The sequence below is a fragment of the Manacus vitellinus genome, unplaced genomic scaffold, assembly GCF_001715985.3.
Source record: "Manacus vitellinus isolate BGI_N305 unplaced genomic scaffold, ASM171598v3 scaffold_1_pilon, whole genome shotgun sequence".
Lineage (NCBI taxonomy): Eukaryota > Metazoa > Chordata > Aves > Passeriformes > Pipridae > Manacus > Manacus vitellinus.
Genome location: NW_021939396.1, coordinates 16752991 through 16768262, shown reverse-complemented (window position 1 = coordinate 16768262; position 15272 = coordinate 16752991). Strand labels below are relative to the sequence as shown.

The following is a 15272-nucleotide window of genomic DNA, read 5'->3' as shown; positions in this document are numbered from 1 at the left end:
CGGCGTGTCATTCTGCCTCGGTGGCTTCTTTGTGTTGTGGGAGTGACACCAGCGCTTGTCGAAACTCTCCTCTGCTCTCTGTGCAGGTTTGTGGAAAACCCAGATTTCCAAAATGAATAAAGATGCCCAGATGAGAGCAACCATTAACCAAAAGCTGATAGAAACCGGAGAGCGGGAACGGTAAGTTGGCGTCCTACTCCGTGCCCGTGAGAGGCTTTAAATACATCAAATATGAGCTACACCTAGAAGTAGAGATTAAGTAAACTTAACTCTAAATTCTTCAAGTGCCTGCACGTGAAAGTTTTAGGTATTATATAAAACCATTTAAAAAACGCCTTTTGAACAGTTTCATTTTAGTTTTACACTTGAAAAGAGATACTGGGGAAGTAAAGGATGGGGTAGTTGGCTTATGAACACTTATTCTGATATTTTATGTTGAAATACCCCTGGTTCATATAAAAATCACCACTGTTATTTCCTGATTAAGAGATTGAGACAAAACTTTTTGCTTTTAAGTTTTTCTTATGTTTCTATCTCTTCTGACGTTAGGGAAAGAAGTACATGGTAGAACACATAAAACAGCACTCGTGCAAGTCATTGTAGAGATCTCGATAAAGACAAACAAGCAAATTGGGCAATGTAATGTGGCAGCCAGTTCTTGGCCTTTTGTTGTCTCTTCCCTCTGTTTTATTTGCATTGCATTTACATATCATTAGCATGCTTATGACATTTCCCTCATTGTTTCACTGTGCTTGTAACCCCATGCACCAAAAGCTCCGTTTGCTTCATTTTCAAAGGCTTGTATGAGGAGTTTTTTCCTGGGTCATGGTGTAGCCCTGTACCTGGTGTAACCTTTTGCAGCCTGACGTGGTATCTGTGCTCCACTTCTCTCCTGTTTGTGACCATCCCCTTGTAGATTGCACAGAGCTTCAGCAGAGCAAGCAGTTTCTTGAAATGATATTGGAACCTATTTTATCCTAATTTAAGAGTAAGAAGAGTTTTAACAGAGTGTCAAAAGCTGTATTATAAACTGGCTTTGTCAGAGCTGTACTGTGATCAGAGGCAGAGCACTTGGAATTTCTTTAATTAAGAAATATCCAGAAGCAGTCCATTTCACCTGTGTTGTTACTCTGCTTTTTGTCATCATTTCATCTGCCCTCTACACAATTCACTGAATAAAAGGGATTAGACCTGCACAGTTCAGCATCTTGCTGCAATCCTTTCATTTATAAAACTGGAGTTTTGCCAAGAGCTATTTAGGATGATACAAGATAAGCAGGATTGCTAACTGATGGAATAAAGAGTAAAGATATTAAAGCTTATTTTATCATAGTTTATTTTCATTTTCCCTTCTGATTTTTAATACTAATTTACACTTTTTTAGCTTGCTTTCAATATTTTTTTTGGTATATGGAGGTAATGTGTAACTGGGGAGAGAAGCCTGCAGTTGGAGACAGTCATGCAGAATTCTCTTTTCAGAAGGCGGAGGGAAGGTTTTACTTATTTTGAAGACTTGGTTTCAAGTGAAATACTCCCAACTTTGAAAGTTAGCATACATCTGCTACGAGAGTAGACTCAGGCAGTTCAAATGATCCAGGGGCTTCTACTCCTTTGCTGTGGCTGCAGCATCAACGCTGCCTGAAGAAATTCTGTGAATTAGCTCCTGAGCCACCAAGTCCCCATAGTCTAATGGGGTAAACTGAAATTGGTACTCATTTGGTTTAGGATTCATGTGCTGTTCAGCCATTTCTGCTGCTGGTCTGGGAGTTCTTGGGTGGTAACTGTAGGCTTAACTTTCACGCTGAAGCATATTTAAGCTGTCATGAGTGTTTGCTGTTCCTAACAAGTTTGTATATTGTCTTAACAGCCTTAAAGAGTTGCTGAGAGCCAAATTAATTGAATGCGGCTGGAAGGATCAGTTGAAGGCACATTGCAAAGGTAACTGTGGTCAAGTAATTAGTATCCTTTGTAGTCAACTGAGATGAAGGCTGCACTGCCTAACAGTCAATTTAAACGAGACCTGGGAAAGAGGAAAGTATCCCTGGCAGTTAGTTTTCCATGCAAGAAAGCGTTTCACTATCTTGGTAAAAAAAATGTTGGAAGAACTCTGATCTGAACCTTATTAAGCTTCTGAGACAAGGGTAGGAATTGATTCCCTAAATATTAATGATGATACAGCTTTTTGTTTTGAGAGAGATGACTTCATTACTACAGGAGAATAAAAAACAAGATAAAGGAGAATTGAGCAAATAGAGTGGTTTGTAGCTTAGAAACTTACAGAACTTGCAACTTACAGAACTTTGTCCACACATGGGATAGAAATAAGTGCATTTGGACTCTTTCTGAATACAATTCTTAAAAATAAGGTAATCTGCTTAGAGGAGCCAAACAAGCAGATGAACTTCTAAATACCAAAATATTTAGTTTTGAGTTAAGTGTTTAGCATTACTACAATTTACTGATTTGTAAATCATATGAAACTGTTATAAATACTATTTAAGCATCCAGGAATATTACCATGGGATGAAATTTCCTTAAAGCAAATAACAAATCCCTTGAGATTTCACTTTAATTCTGATTTGGTCTATTGTGCCTGGAAACTCAATATTCCATTACAAAGTTGTTTGTTTTTTTCTGTAGGGCTGGGTGTGTTAAATTGTTTTCATAGGTTCAGCAGAGAAGGCTGAAATTATTCATGCTTGCAGTCGTCTGGCTGATGCCACTGCCAGAGATTATCCATTTCAATAGTACAGATAATGAAAGGGATGTTTATTTGCCTTCTCAACTATATGCTTTACACTCTGCTATAGTAAAGAAATGTAAAATTATTTGGCTTACATTAGTACTTTGAACTGTAACTGCAGCTGCTGAGACTGGAAAAATATAAGTTAATTTGTCTGCTTTAAGAGCCTAATAACCTCCAAAAGAAAGGACAGAGAGACATGGAGCTCCTGGAGTGGGTCCAGCAGAGGGTGACAAAGATGATTAAGGGATTGGAGCATCTCTCTCATGAGGAAAGGCTGAGTGAGCTGGGCCTGTTCAGCCTCGAGAAGAGATAACTCAGAGGGGACCTCATCAATATTTATAAGTATCTGAAGGGACGGTCTCAAGAGCCAGGTTTTTCTTGGTGATGCCAAGCAATAGGACAAGAGGCAATGGGCAGAAACTGAGGCACAGGAAGTTCCACCTGAACACGAGGAAGAACTTCTTTCCTGTGCAGGTGACCGTGCACTGGCACAGATTGCCCAGAGAGGTTGTGGAGTCTCCCCTACTGGAGACACTCAAGAACCGTCTGAACACAATCCTGTGCCATGTGCTCGAGGATGGCCCTGCTTGAGCAGGGAGGCTGGACCAGATGACCCACTGTGGTCCCTTCCAACCTTAAACATTCTATTATTGGGGAAGGTTGTTTTGTTTTGGTATTTTTTTTTTTTTTAGCTTGTTCTAGAGCTTCTTGCCATTATGGATTAGGACCAATAATTGAGCAATCCAGGATTGCTTAAATCAGGGAGTTCAGCCAAAAAAAGCAGTTTACAAATAGTTCATGTGATGTCAGTTCAGAAAACATTTAGTGTCTTGGGGACAAACAATCCTATGTATTGACATACAGTTAAAAACATGTATGTTTAAATAATATTTTAGGTTCATGCTACTGAATTGAGATTACTTCTCAGCTTTGACTTCTGCATTCTTCACTAGAGTGCAAGACACTATAAGTAGACAATTGTTTAAATACAGATGTGTATTAATCATACACTATATCTTAATCATCACATTTATTTTGCTATAGTTGTATTCCTTTCTTCCAGAGATACTTTTTGACTTTGCTGAAATATAGAGACATGTTGTTTAAACAAGACAGGAAGAATAGTAAGGATTTACTGTCCGTACTCTCCCTTTTTGTATGTTCCAAAGTCTTTTTCCAGTTGCATCTTTCTCGCTATTATGTAAATAATATGTTCTAAGAGATAAACAGCCAACTTGTGCTACAACACTCCAGTAATAGCCACATCTGGTAATGCTCAGATGAGATAAAACTTTGTAATGTTTGCTTTTAAAATATGAGCTGAACAAGATGCATCAGAAGAGACAAGTTCCCATCCTTTAACCTGTGGCACGAGTGAGAAACTAATCCACTGTAAAATGCAGTAGGTACTGAGTTAATAACCTAGGTAATTTGCTACTTCATATTCTCTGATGACATATGCATGCAGGTTTTATATTCTAATCACTGGCACAGGTTTTGTCTTCTAATGAATGGATTAAAAGACTTAAATATTGGTTTTGGTCTTCCCCAGATGTCATTAAAGAGAAAGGATTAGAGCATGTTACTGTTGATGATTTGGTGGCAGAAATCACTCCTAAAGGCAGAGGTAAGAAAATGCATACATGGATGTGGTAGTACATCGATAAACATACCTGCCTCTATTTCATTAATGTTTTGAAAGCAACATTATGAACTTGCCTGTGTTGGATTCAAGGAAAAATGTTAGTAGCCTAATTTTAACAACAAATAAAACATGTGAATATGTATTGTGTAACAGTCATTCAAAATCTATAATGAGCTGTGTGTGTAGACTACTTTGCAGGTTACATTATTTAGTCATGTCTGTATTCATCTTTATAATTGACTTAATGGTCCCAAGAAGAGTTGGAGTAAGCAGCACAGATGTTTTAAAATTCATGATCCTTTGAGATGGAAAATCTGGACTTTAGTGTAATGGGAATGGGAAGAGTAAAGGGCACAGCATACAGATAGAGGAAAAAGTGGAATCACTTAAGTCTTCTTTATATTGTTCCTCTTGGGCTCCCTAATAAACTTTGATATTAGTGGGAGAAACATCATTCAGTTTTAAATAAAAATAGGCTTTCAAAATAACTTGCTGGAGACCTTTACTCTGAGGTCATGGCTGAGGTTTTTGGTTTTAAATTTGTGAAGAAAAAAGGTGGGATAATCACACTTGTGGTGATTATATCCTGTTTACTATTCAATAATCCTTTCCCTCAAACTTTCCTATTTTCTGGACTATGACTAGGCAAAAAACCACAACAGTGTTCTCAATAGACCTCAATTTTAGCCTATTTTTGATGGGAAAAATATAGATGTGCTATGTGAAAATCAAGTAGTTTCAATTACTCAGTGTATTAACAGAACTGTGAGAACAAAAAAAGGATCAATGTCACTGTTATGAGAGTTCAGTATTGGCATATGTTTTGTTTTGTCTTTTTGACTTTCTGCCTTCTTATTTGTGTTTCAGCGTTGGTACCAGACAGTGTAAAGAAAGAACTCTTGCAAAGAATAAGAACCTTCCTTGCTCAGCATGCCAGTCTTTAACTTTGACCTTCATCTGCGTTGCGTTACAATGCTTCTGTTTCTGTATTGCATCAGTCGCGTCAGGATTGGAATGCAGTTTACATACTTAAGGATGGAAAACCATTAATTTTTTTTGTATGACAAATTGAAATTTCTTTGCACTGCATTGATTTCTTAAACTTGGTGTTATTTTAATAAAAAATTTTGTGGACTCATGGCTCTAAGGCTCTTCTCTCTGTGAGGGCACTGTAATACGGTGTCACCTGTTCCAGTTTTTAACAATCTGTAATTTTTTACATTTGTGAAACCTTGCTCAGATTTTCAAAAAAGAAGGGCAGTTAACAAGTATGGTGACCATGAATGTGAAAGGGGGTAAAAATTGTGGGAAATGGAATATGACATACTATTGAGCACATCCTTTCTGATGAAGAAGTTAAGACTACATGAAAGTGGTGGTGGTGTGCCTCTCAGTAACATTTTTCTAGAGAAGGAGTTGTTTGAAGGCTCTGACTTGTGTTACAAATATTTACTCGGAAATTCATAAGAGGTTGAATTCTTAAAAAAAAAAAGGCAGTTTTATCTTGCATCAATAATTCTCTTCTTTTCACATTTACTTTAATTAAAGAGTCAGTATTCTAATCCACAACAACTACAATTTTCTAGCTTTGCCCATATTACTGGTAATTTTTATTTATTGGATCTTTGGGGCCTTCTGAAATTGAAGTATAATTCAGTAATTTGCTAGCATAAGTCTCTTAACATGATGGAAATTTAAATTCTTTGAGGTGTTTGATTGACAATGAACTGGAGGAGAAGTATAAGCAGAAACTGAATGAGGAATTGAATACTGTTGTGTCTCGGTGGCTACTGTGAAAAATTAATTGACCCAACATAAATATTCATGCTCCTAACTAGAATACTCTAAACCCTGCCATTTAGAAAGTCATTCCTGTGGCAGTGGGCTGTGCCCGTTCCGTGGTCGCTGTGAGTCCCAGCCGAGGAGCCGCTCGGGGGCACCCGCGCCCCACTCATGGGGAGGGCGGCGGCTGCTCCCCCTTCACTCTCCAGTCCCTCCCAGTCCCGCGGCTTTCGGAGAGAACAAAAACTGCTGTGGTACAAAGCCAAGTGTGTGCTGCCCACGCTGGAACCGAGCGGTGCTAAGCCGAGAGCATCACCTGGGCTGGGGCGAAACAGCAGCGGCAGGATGTCCGTGCCAGGCTGAGAGCGCTACAGTCTGCTCAAACCGGGGAATAGCTGGGAGAGAAGAGTCTGGCAACAGCCAAAGGTGAAATTTGGCACTAGACAGGAGTCTGTGTAACCAGGGCAATATCAACATCAATAAGACAGGATGTAATTGGTTATGAATACCTTTTGTCTACTCAAAAGTGTAATATCACAGGACCCAGGATCAGCAATCTGCTGAAGATATTCCTCCTGACAACCTAGGCTGTATTGTTTTAAATCTGTCTTCATGTCAGTTTGTGCATACTTGCTGCATGTCACTGTCTCCATGCTGATAAATAATGGTGAGTGTCAGATATAAGAAAGTTCTTTCTTCCACTTAAAGGTCCACCTTGTTTTTGAAAAAGTTTTTTTACATTCAATTATGTGTCATGGATTAACCCCAGCTGGCAACTCGGCCCCACACAACTGCTTGCTCACTCCCCCCTCGGTGGGATGGGGCAAAGAATCAGAAGAGTAAATGAGAACACCCATGGATTGACATAAAGACAGTTAAACAGGTAAGGCAAAAGCCATGCACACGAACAAAGTAAAACAAGGAATTAATTCGCAACTTCCTGTTGGCAGTCAGGTGTTCAGCCATCTCCAGGAATGTGGGGCTCCTAAGTTATTTTGGAAGACAAATGCCATCACTCCAAACATCCCCCCCCCTTCCTTATTCCCCCAGCTTAATGTGTTGAGCTTGTCATCATATGATCTGGGATGTTCCTGTGGGCAGTTGGGGTCAGCTGTCTCAGCTGTGTCCCCTCTCAGCTCCTTGTGCACCCCCAGCCCCCTTGCTGGTGGGGTGGGGTGAGAAGGAGAAAAGGCCTTGGCTTTGTGTAAGCTCTGCTCAGGGAAAACAAAACCACCCCTATATTAACACTGTTTTCAGCACAAATCCAAAATACAGCCCCATAATAGCTACTATGAAGAAAATTAATTCTATCCCAGCCCAAACCAGCACAGTATGTTAATTCAGTTTTTGACTGCAACTTCATTTGCTACAAGTATGTTCTGTCTGAATTGCATATATGTAAATTTTTTCTGAGTTCTTCATTCTACACTTGATTTGCCCAATACTAGTAATTGATGGAGTACAGAATGTTTCTTCACATGATCTAGCAAAATATATGCTAGCTGAGTGTGTTTTATATATGTCAAAGCGATAAAATACCATCTGTAGTCTTGTTCTTAGAGGTCTTTGCTGATGTAATATATTGCACAGGATTTTTAAAGTCTTTGCTTGATGAATGACTGCAGCATGTCATGGACACACAGCAACTTGCTTCAGAGTTTCCACTTGATTTCCTTCACTGTGGTGGGAGAGGCTGAGATTTAAGGTATTCATACAGTGAACTGTGGAAGGCTTGTTGTCTGATTAGTAAACATTTGAGATTCCACCTAGAACATGACAGTTCAAGTGCAATTGCTGTAAGTGCAGTGTAGTTCTCTGCAGGCAACTCATTCTTGGCACAGAATGAAGACTCAACGCTGTATAAATTTTCAGAAAATTGTGCTGACCAATCTGAAGTTAAAGGTTTGACAAATAGCTCTTTCACTGGCTTCCAAAAATAAGCTGTAAAGCTCTGCCCAGAGCGGCTTTAAATGCAAAAGCGTTCAGAGACCCAGAAGGAAGGGGAGAGAGTGACTGCCTTCCAGAGATACACCAGTGGCTCCTGTCTCAGGTAACACTGGCTGCTCTCTGATACAAGCAGCCCAATGCTGTGTGTTCCCCACATGAGTTCTGTCAATAACACCAGAGCAGCCTCCATTCAGTAGGTAGGCAAAAAACGTCGGACAACATGCGCAGACCCAAATTACATTGGACTGTGCTGGTCAGAGGTATCTTGATGGATCTTCTAAGAATGAAGTCAGATTGGGAGTGATATCAGCAATGGGAGATGGTTTCTTTTTACCTGCAGGTTTATTCTCAGATGCATAGGGTAGCTTGTTCTGCAAACTGTTCTCTGCAGAGCCTCAGTTTCTACTCATTTGGTTGAGTGTTGAAAACAGGAACATTCAGGAGTCCGTCAGAACATTGTCCTGATGAGGTTTTTTTTTCAACACACTGAAAAATAAGACGGTCTATGTTGTTAAAGGTTCCATACCTGTAGCATATACAGACAGATGCATTAACTGATTTTTCTTCAAAATTTCAGCATTTTCAATGTCACTAAATACATCGGTTCCTTACAGAGGCAGACAGCACACAGAACTAGATAGCCAAGAAGTGACAACTCAGAACTGATGTGAATTACCTTGGCTGTGGCTATATACTTCTTTTAGCTGGCAGCCCAGTGTATATACACTCTAGTAGCTGATTTAGCCCAGTCTTTCTGTAGACAAGTCTGCAAAAAAATAAAACCAGTTTGTAAATAGACAATGAAAAAATGGGTTGGATAACAGCTAGAGTAAATCGTTACAGCTCTGGATGCACATTAATCCAAATTCTATGTGACAGTGAATTGAATAGTTCTACTGCTGTCAATGAAAGGCCAATAGAAAAAAGTTAGCTTAGCCTCTCCCTTGGTTAGGCCCTGAGGGGTATGAAGTGCACAATGAACTGAAATTGGTTAGATTCTTAGTACTCCCATGAGTACTTCTCCATATTGACATAGTCCAGTCAAAAAATGTTACAAACCAGTGACATCACCAAGAAATTCTGCTGGCATGTCAAACTTACATTCACTTCTTAGACAGGTCATTGTGATTTTTCCACCACAAGTTTTACAGTTGTTTTATTGGGGTTTATTTCTCTCCTTTTTTCCCCCCATTGTTCTTCATTCTTGTTTACTGCTGTAACATTTCAGTATGGACCTTTACCACTTGGAGAACAAGTACATCTGAAATCTGCTCAAATCCAGTAAGTCCATTCATGCCATTGCAAAATATTTGCTGCTTCTCATTTCTCTCTGGAGAGTCCTTTGGGGTGACAGCTCTGCACCACCTTGCCCATGTCCTCATCTTATGGAATATGTTTAATTGTAGTGGCACCTTGAGAGTTTGGCTTTAACTTACTTAGTGATTGAGTTTTCATTGGAGCAATGAAAATATCCAGTCCTTCTATCTGCTGTATTTCTTTAGCTTTATTTAAATTTCTAAGTATTTGCAATTGAAATCAGAGTTGTGTTCTACTTGGCCTGTTTTTTCTCAGCTATTCAGTTTCTAAAAGAAACAGCTGTGGCTGCAGAGCCAAATGCATAATGACTGGAGCTCAAGATGAGAAAAAATAAATTCCTTTCCTCATAAATAATTTATACTTCACCACTTTAGTGTAATAAATTGGTTAATCAGCATTCTGCTTGGAATGACAAAAGGCCTAATCTCACTTCAGTGTATTTCATATTTACCATGGTGCTTTCCACCTGAACAGTACTATTCCTAAAAATGTTCTTTTTGCTTACCATATGACTAGTGACGTGATTTAGTAGCAGATCATAAAAAATTTCTAATAAATCCCTGCTGATTCCTGTTTGTTGAAGTCACTAGGAAAGTGGTATCCATCCTTTAAATCATTGATCCTGAGGTAAGGTATAAAGTCGCTGCTGATAAAATCTGACAAGGGCAGAGCAACCTGGCCTCTTCTGCTGGCTGGCTCTGATCCACTGCCTGTGTACAAAGTCAGCGTAGTGTTGGGCTTTCTCATCTAGTGCACAGGGCAAAAGCAACACAATTCCCTGGAAAGCAATGACACTGGAAATCATAGTACAAAAATCATCTGTTTCCATGGGATCTTTGAATACAAATGAGCAAAGATAACATTGATCTTAGCTTTGCACGCTGCATTGGTTAGTCTGACACTCATAATGTACAACTCACAATTTTGAAAGAAAGAAGGAAAAAAAGGAATACTGCAAGAGAAAAGAAGTTATTGAGGGCTAACACTGCTAGTTAAGCTTTAAAAATCTCCCAATGTTACTCTATTGAAAAAAAAGCTGATAGAAAATATGGTTGTGATGTGTCATAATCTCCTCAGGGAGACAAAAAGAAACAAAGGGCACTTTAACAGAGAATGGCATAAAGAGTAGCTGGAAATAGAAGCCAGACAGATTAAAATTTAAAAGTACAGCTGTTTAATTACTAGGACAAACCATGAAGAAATATGGTGGATCCTTCATTTTTCAGTGCTTTCCTGAGTACAACATGTCTTTATGGAAGAACTTTCTGGAAATACAGTACTCGCCAATGCATGTTCCCTGCAGCTGGCAGCAGTTGCTCAGTTTCTTCCAGTAGAGAAAGGAAAACCAAAATACTTTCTATAAGGAGAAATGTTGCTTTAGTTGAACACAAGCAGAAGTTGTTGGCCTCAGTACCAGTGTAGGTGGGTGGAACGCAATGCCCTCGGAAGCTACGATGAAAGAAACAGTAACAGTTAAGCATTACAAAATCTTGTTTTGTAACTTGGATTGGAAAACTACAGCTAATGTTTGTTAACTTTTTCACGCACATTTCATTCTGAGATAAGATTCTGCCCAAATCCTGGATCAATTTGCTAACATTTGAGTTGTTCAAATTACATTTCAAAATGCCTGTTGACATATATTTTGCAGGAGGTGTTTCATCAAATAATCAATGGACAGAAGAGGATTGTTCTTCCTTTGTTGAATAAAGATCAGAAAGAGTGTGATCTAAGCCCCGTTTCTGCCTACTGACTGCTGTAATGATAAAGATAACTTAAAATGCTTCTTCACCATCATACAGCGAACAGAAAAACTTGATAATGAAGGAGAAAATGTATTTCTTTCCCTTCATCATACCTTGTCTTTGACTGCTGTCTCTCCTAGGCTGTATATACATGAGGTTACAGAGCTATAATCAAAACAAGTTTCTGGTTTTTTTCCCCCCATCAAAACTGGGATCTAAATTTCCCAATCCAAATTTTACTGAGACAATAAAGTTTGTTTGAGGCTGGCATTGATTTCAGTCAGATTTTGGGAACTCAACACTTCCAGTGGCCACTTGGTCTTGATACGTAGGTGTATGTATAAAAACACAAGTTTCGAAGTTTTGGGGCTATCACATAGGTCTTTTTTGCTTAATTGATTTGTTTTAAAATGGAAAAAGGGAGAATTTTTTCTATTAAGTTCTTTTCCTAACTTTAGAATAATTATTTTGAAATTAGACAATAAGATCTGGCAAAGAGCATGAATAAAAGAAACTCATGTTTTTACCAATAAGTAGAAATTCTTCTAACTAATGCTGAGGTATGAAGAAACAAAGAACAGTTTCATTATTCTGTCCCCTCAAAAAACAAACATACAAAACAACAACAACAACAAAATTAAAAAGAAAATTTTTTGCCTTCCTAAACGCATTTGCCAACAAAACTTCACGACCTTACCTTTCCATACTATTCACTCTCGTTTCCCTAAATGCAAATCATATACATGCAGGCACGAACACACAAGCATATCCATGTGGATAACTATTTTTATAAAGCTACATGCTAGATACTCAAGTATTTAGAGAATTTGAATTCAAATGCTAACACGATGCCTAAGATGCAGCTTCTAATAACTTGAACTTACATTTTTTTTTTTTCCTTGCTAAGAAACACAAGAAAGGTGTGTGAGTCAAGCAAGATTACTTAATATCTACATACAACAGGATGGAAAGGAAGATTTCCTATTTAGTAATGAAGTGATAAATTAGCTGTATAAAAAAGAGGTCCCATTATCCTCTCCCTAATTTATAGTTGAGAAATATGAGGAATATTGCAGGGACAGGGAAAACTGGGTTCTGGCACATAATCACAGCATTCTGTATATTAACTGACTAACACTAAGTACAGAAACACCCTGGGAAGGAGAAGCCAATGCTGTCAACAGAGAGAAGGACCCAAATAATATCCCCGGGAAATTTCTCAGCATCAGGTTAAAATCACACATTCTTCATCACCTCTAAGTTCTTTACAGCACTGAACAAACCAACCAACCTGTTTCAACCTGAGGCGGGTATTCTTCTAGGCTGACTGGGAGTTCTGCCCCACAAAAGGTCCTGTCAGCTGTCTGGGCTCCAGCATGAAGGTCAGTGTTTCACAGAGAGATGCTTAAAGGAAGCAGGATGCTGAATCATTCTCAGGGGAGCAACAAAATTGCCCACTCCAGCAGAGGACCAAACCTGCACAGTCTCCTCTGAGCTCAGGGAGATCTAGGCAGTCACTGCTGCTCTTTGGGCTCTCTTGGCCACTGCTCCCAAAAAAACTACTTGGGGTATGCTCCTTTTCAGTTTTGAACATGATTTTTTATATATTATATGCTTGATAAGAGTCGGTTGAATTTTCCTACAAAGGCCTCTCACCAAGATCATTGGCCTGGAAATTTCCCCTACAAGGCACATCAAGCCTTAGTGGGAATAAGGGAAGGAATTTAAAGTATGCTGGCAGACACAGCAGAGAGTAGAGCTTCAGCCAGGAAGACCTTTAGAGTGAAAAGAGGCTTTCATGAATACTTGACTACTTACTTGGGAAAGGGGTCATATTTTCTACAGGCTAGGCCACATACTTGCCTAGACTTAGTCAAACTCTTTGGACAGTGCTTAGATATTACCCAAAATAGGCGCTTAGAAATACTACATAGAAATGGAAAATGTATCTAACAGTGGAACTGCCTCTTCTCATCTAGAATTTCAACATGACAAAATTTCAAAGAGCAGAATATGAATTTGTATCAGCTGTATAGAAAATTACTTCTGAATTTTGTAGTAAGAACCTGTAATTTTTCTGTGGTTAGAACTACGAAAACCCTACTTTGACAAGAATCAAACACTTGTTAAAGGTAAAATTTCTTCTGGAAATGTGAAACTTGAGGTACTACACAATTCAACAGGACTGTAATTGAGGAAAGGTACCCTTAGTTAAAAAACTATTTGTAGCTTTAATAAAAAAAGACTTAACAGCAAGAGAGCACACAAGTAAATGAAGTGCATATCCCGTAGGAGGGAGAATTCATATTGAAAGAGAATGTATCCCTTTTACAGACAGAATGAGGTTATTAAATAGAAACATGAATGTATCAGGATGATGGAACCATCAGCCTCTGAAATGATGGAAATTGCTTTAGATATAAAAGAAATGACACTAACAAATTTGCAAATTGTCAGATAATGTGGTTCAATATGTTTATGCCTTAATATCTCTAAAACAAAAGCATTAATTTAAAAAGAATAGTTCCCTCAAAAGCTTGATTAGTTTACTGTAGCAGAACTGCGTTTGATGTGGCAATGAAATATCTAAGATTTCAGAGGATCTCTTTAGGAAAATTAATTGATCCAAAGGAATCCAAGTTTAAAACTTCAGAGCTGAGGGTTAATGAAATTTTTAAACAAAGAAGTATTTATTCCTGTGAACATTTCTTTTATAAATGATGTTTATATTATTACTAATTTTGAAATTGCATAATTATGTTTTTAAGAAGGCAATTATTTTTCATTAGTGGTCTGCCAATTTCCAGGATTTTTCATTGATGCAACAGCCACACATAGGTCTGTTGTGCACTTGGGAGGATGGTGTGGGTGAACCACTCCGGCAGTTTTTATATTAAGTGTGGGTGTTTATACGCATATGTTAAAATACTTTCTTCTCACTGTGTCATATTCCCTTTTGAGTATATAGACAGTAATGACACAACCTGAATGCATTCCCAAAAGAAATCGAACTGGCTATCGTCATAACCTAACCTTTCCCAGTGTGTCATGCTAGCAGTTTTGCTTTTCTGTGTGACTGCAGATGAAGATTATTTTCTAGTTTCAGCTTTAGAAAGAAAGCTATACTGAGAGGTATAACTCTGCTACACAAATGCTTTTGAAATGGTCTTAAAACCAGAGTTTCTCTTACTGAAGGCAGGTTCTGCAGGCGTAAGCGTTTCAATCCCACATGAGTAACACCGTAGAAGTGCTTGAGCTTGGCCACAACTGTGCCCTGACTCGCTAAGGACTCTACTGATCTTGGACCAGCACACTGACTCTTGGCTCGTCCTCAGATCTGCTCATCACCAGAATCCTGCCCTGCAGGCTGGACTCTGAACTGCCTCCAGACTGCCCTGCCCCCATCCCGGCTGACGAGGTCTTTGCCCCACAGCCAGCCATATCCTGCTTGGCTCCGTGCCCCTTTGGGGCCTGTTTCCTGATGAAGGGTTGGGGAAATGCAGTCACAGTGTCTGTCAGGACGTGGGACTGTATGATACCAGTGCCTTCTCACAAGAGCCATCCCCCTATCACCCATCTCCTCACTGCCAGAACCCACGGTACAGAGAACAGCAGCAGGCTGGCTGACTGTACTAGCAGAAGAGGAAAGGTTTAAGGGAAGATGCTTAAACAGTGCAAAGAGAGCTGGGCATCATGGCTTGGAGTTGAAGGGAAATTATACTAGTGCTGCCCTAGAATTGACTAGGTTTCCCTGTCAGAAGGGGACAAAACCTCCCTTTACCTCACGTACCGAATGAAACAGAAGCGGAGGCTTCGAGAGCTCTGGAAAATCTTACGTTAGATCACTTAACCAGCCCGTTAGATCACTTAACACGGACAAGCACTTCTCGAATCACCTCGGTGAACTAACTGGGACACTGAGGCCGCACCTGTCAGCGGCGTTTGTATTTCAGTAGCAACCAGATTTACAGCTCAGCATCCCGACGACCACACGGGAACCTTTACTGCCACGTGTGCAGCACCTTGAGTCCGCTAAAGCACAATGTCTTTTGATCGCAGTTCCTCCAAGGGACAAAGACGCGGGTGTGAC

At 39.3% G+C, this 15272-nt stretch overlaps 1 protein-coding gene and 1 long non-coding RNA gene across 3 annotated transcripts; one reads left to right on the top strand and one right to left on the bottom strand.

The window, feature by feature from the left end:
- Positions 1 to 5531, top strand: ENY2 (ENY2 transcription and export complex 2 subunit). The gene is made up of 4 exons (XM_008923185.3): positions 1 to 180; positions 1868 to 1938; positions 4299 to 4373; positions 5259 to 5531. Exons 1-4 carry the CDS (start codon positions 113 to 115, stop codon positions 5333 to 5335), a joined length of 291 nt encoding a protein of 96 aa, XP_008921433.1. The 5' UTR covers positions 1 to 112; the 3' UTR covers positions 5336 to 5531.
- Positions 5532 to 10365: 4834 nt separating this feature from the next.
- LOC108640255 lies at positions 10366 to 15271 on the bottom strand. Of its 2 annotated transcripts, none has more exons than XR_001921047.1 (3): positions 14973 to 15271; positions 12474 to 12957; positions 10366 to 10886 (listed from the first exon to the last, which is right to left on the bottom strand). It is a non-coding gene; the product is annotated as an uncharacterized LOC108640255 (long non-coding RNA). The 2 variants fall into 2 exon arrangements; XR_001921046.1 differs by having other exon boundaries at positions 12474 to 12586; positions 15112 to 15271.
- Position 15272: the final 1 nt, after the last annotated feature.

Excerpts from the sequence above, each read along its gene's own strand:
- ENY2 (XM_008923185.3), top strand. The coding sequence starts at position 113 with ATGAATAAAGATGCCCAGATGAGAGCAACCATTAACCAAAAGCTGATA. Across the intron at positions 181-1,867 it reads GAAACCGGAGAGCGGGAACG|CCTTAAAGAGTTGCTGAGAG; the intron begins GTAAGTTGGCGT and ends TTGTCTTAACAG. Across the intron at positions 4,374-5,258 it reads AATCACTCCTAAAGGCAGAG|CGTTGGTACCAGACAGTGTA; the intron begins GTAAGAAAATGC and ends TTTGTGTTTCAG.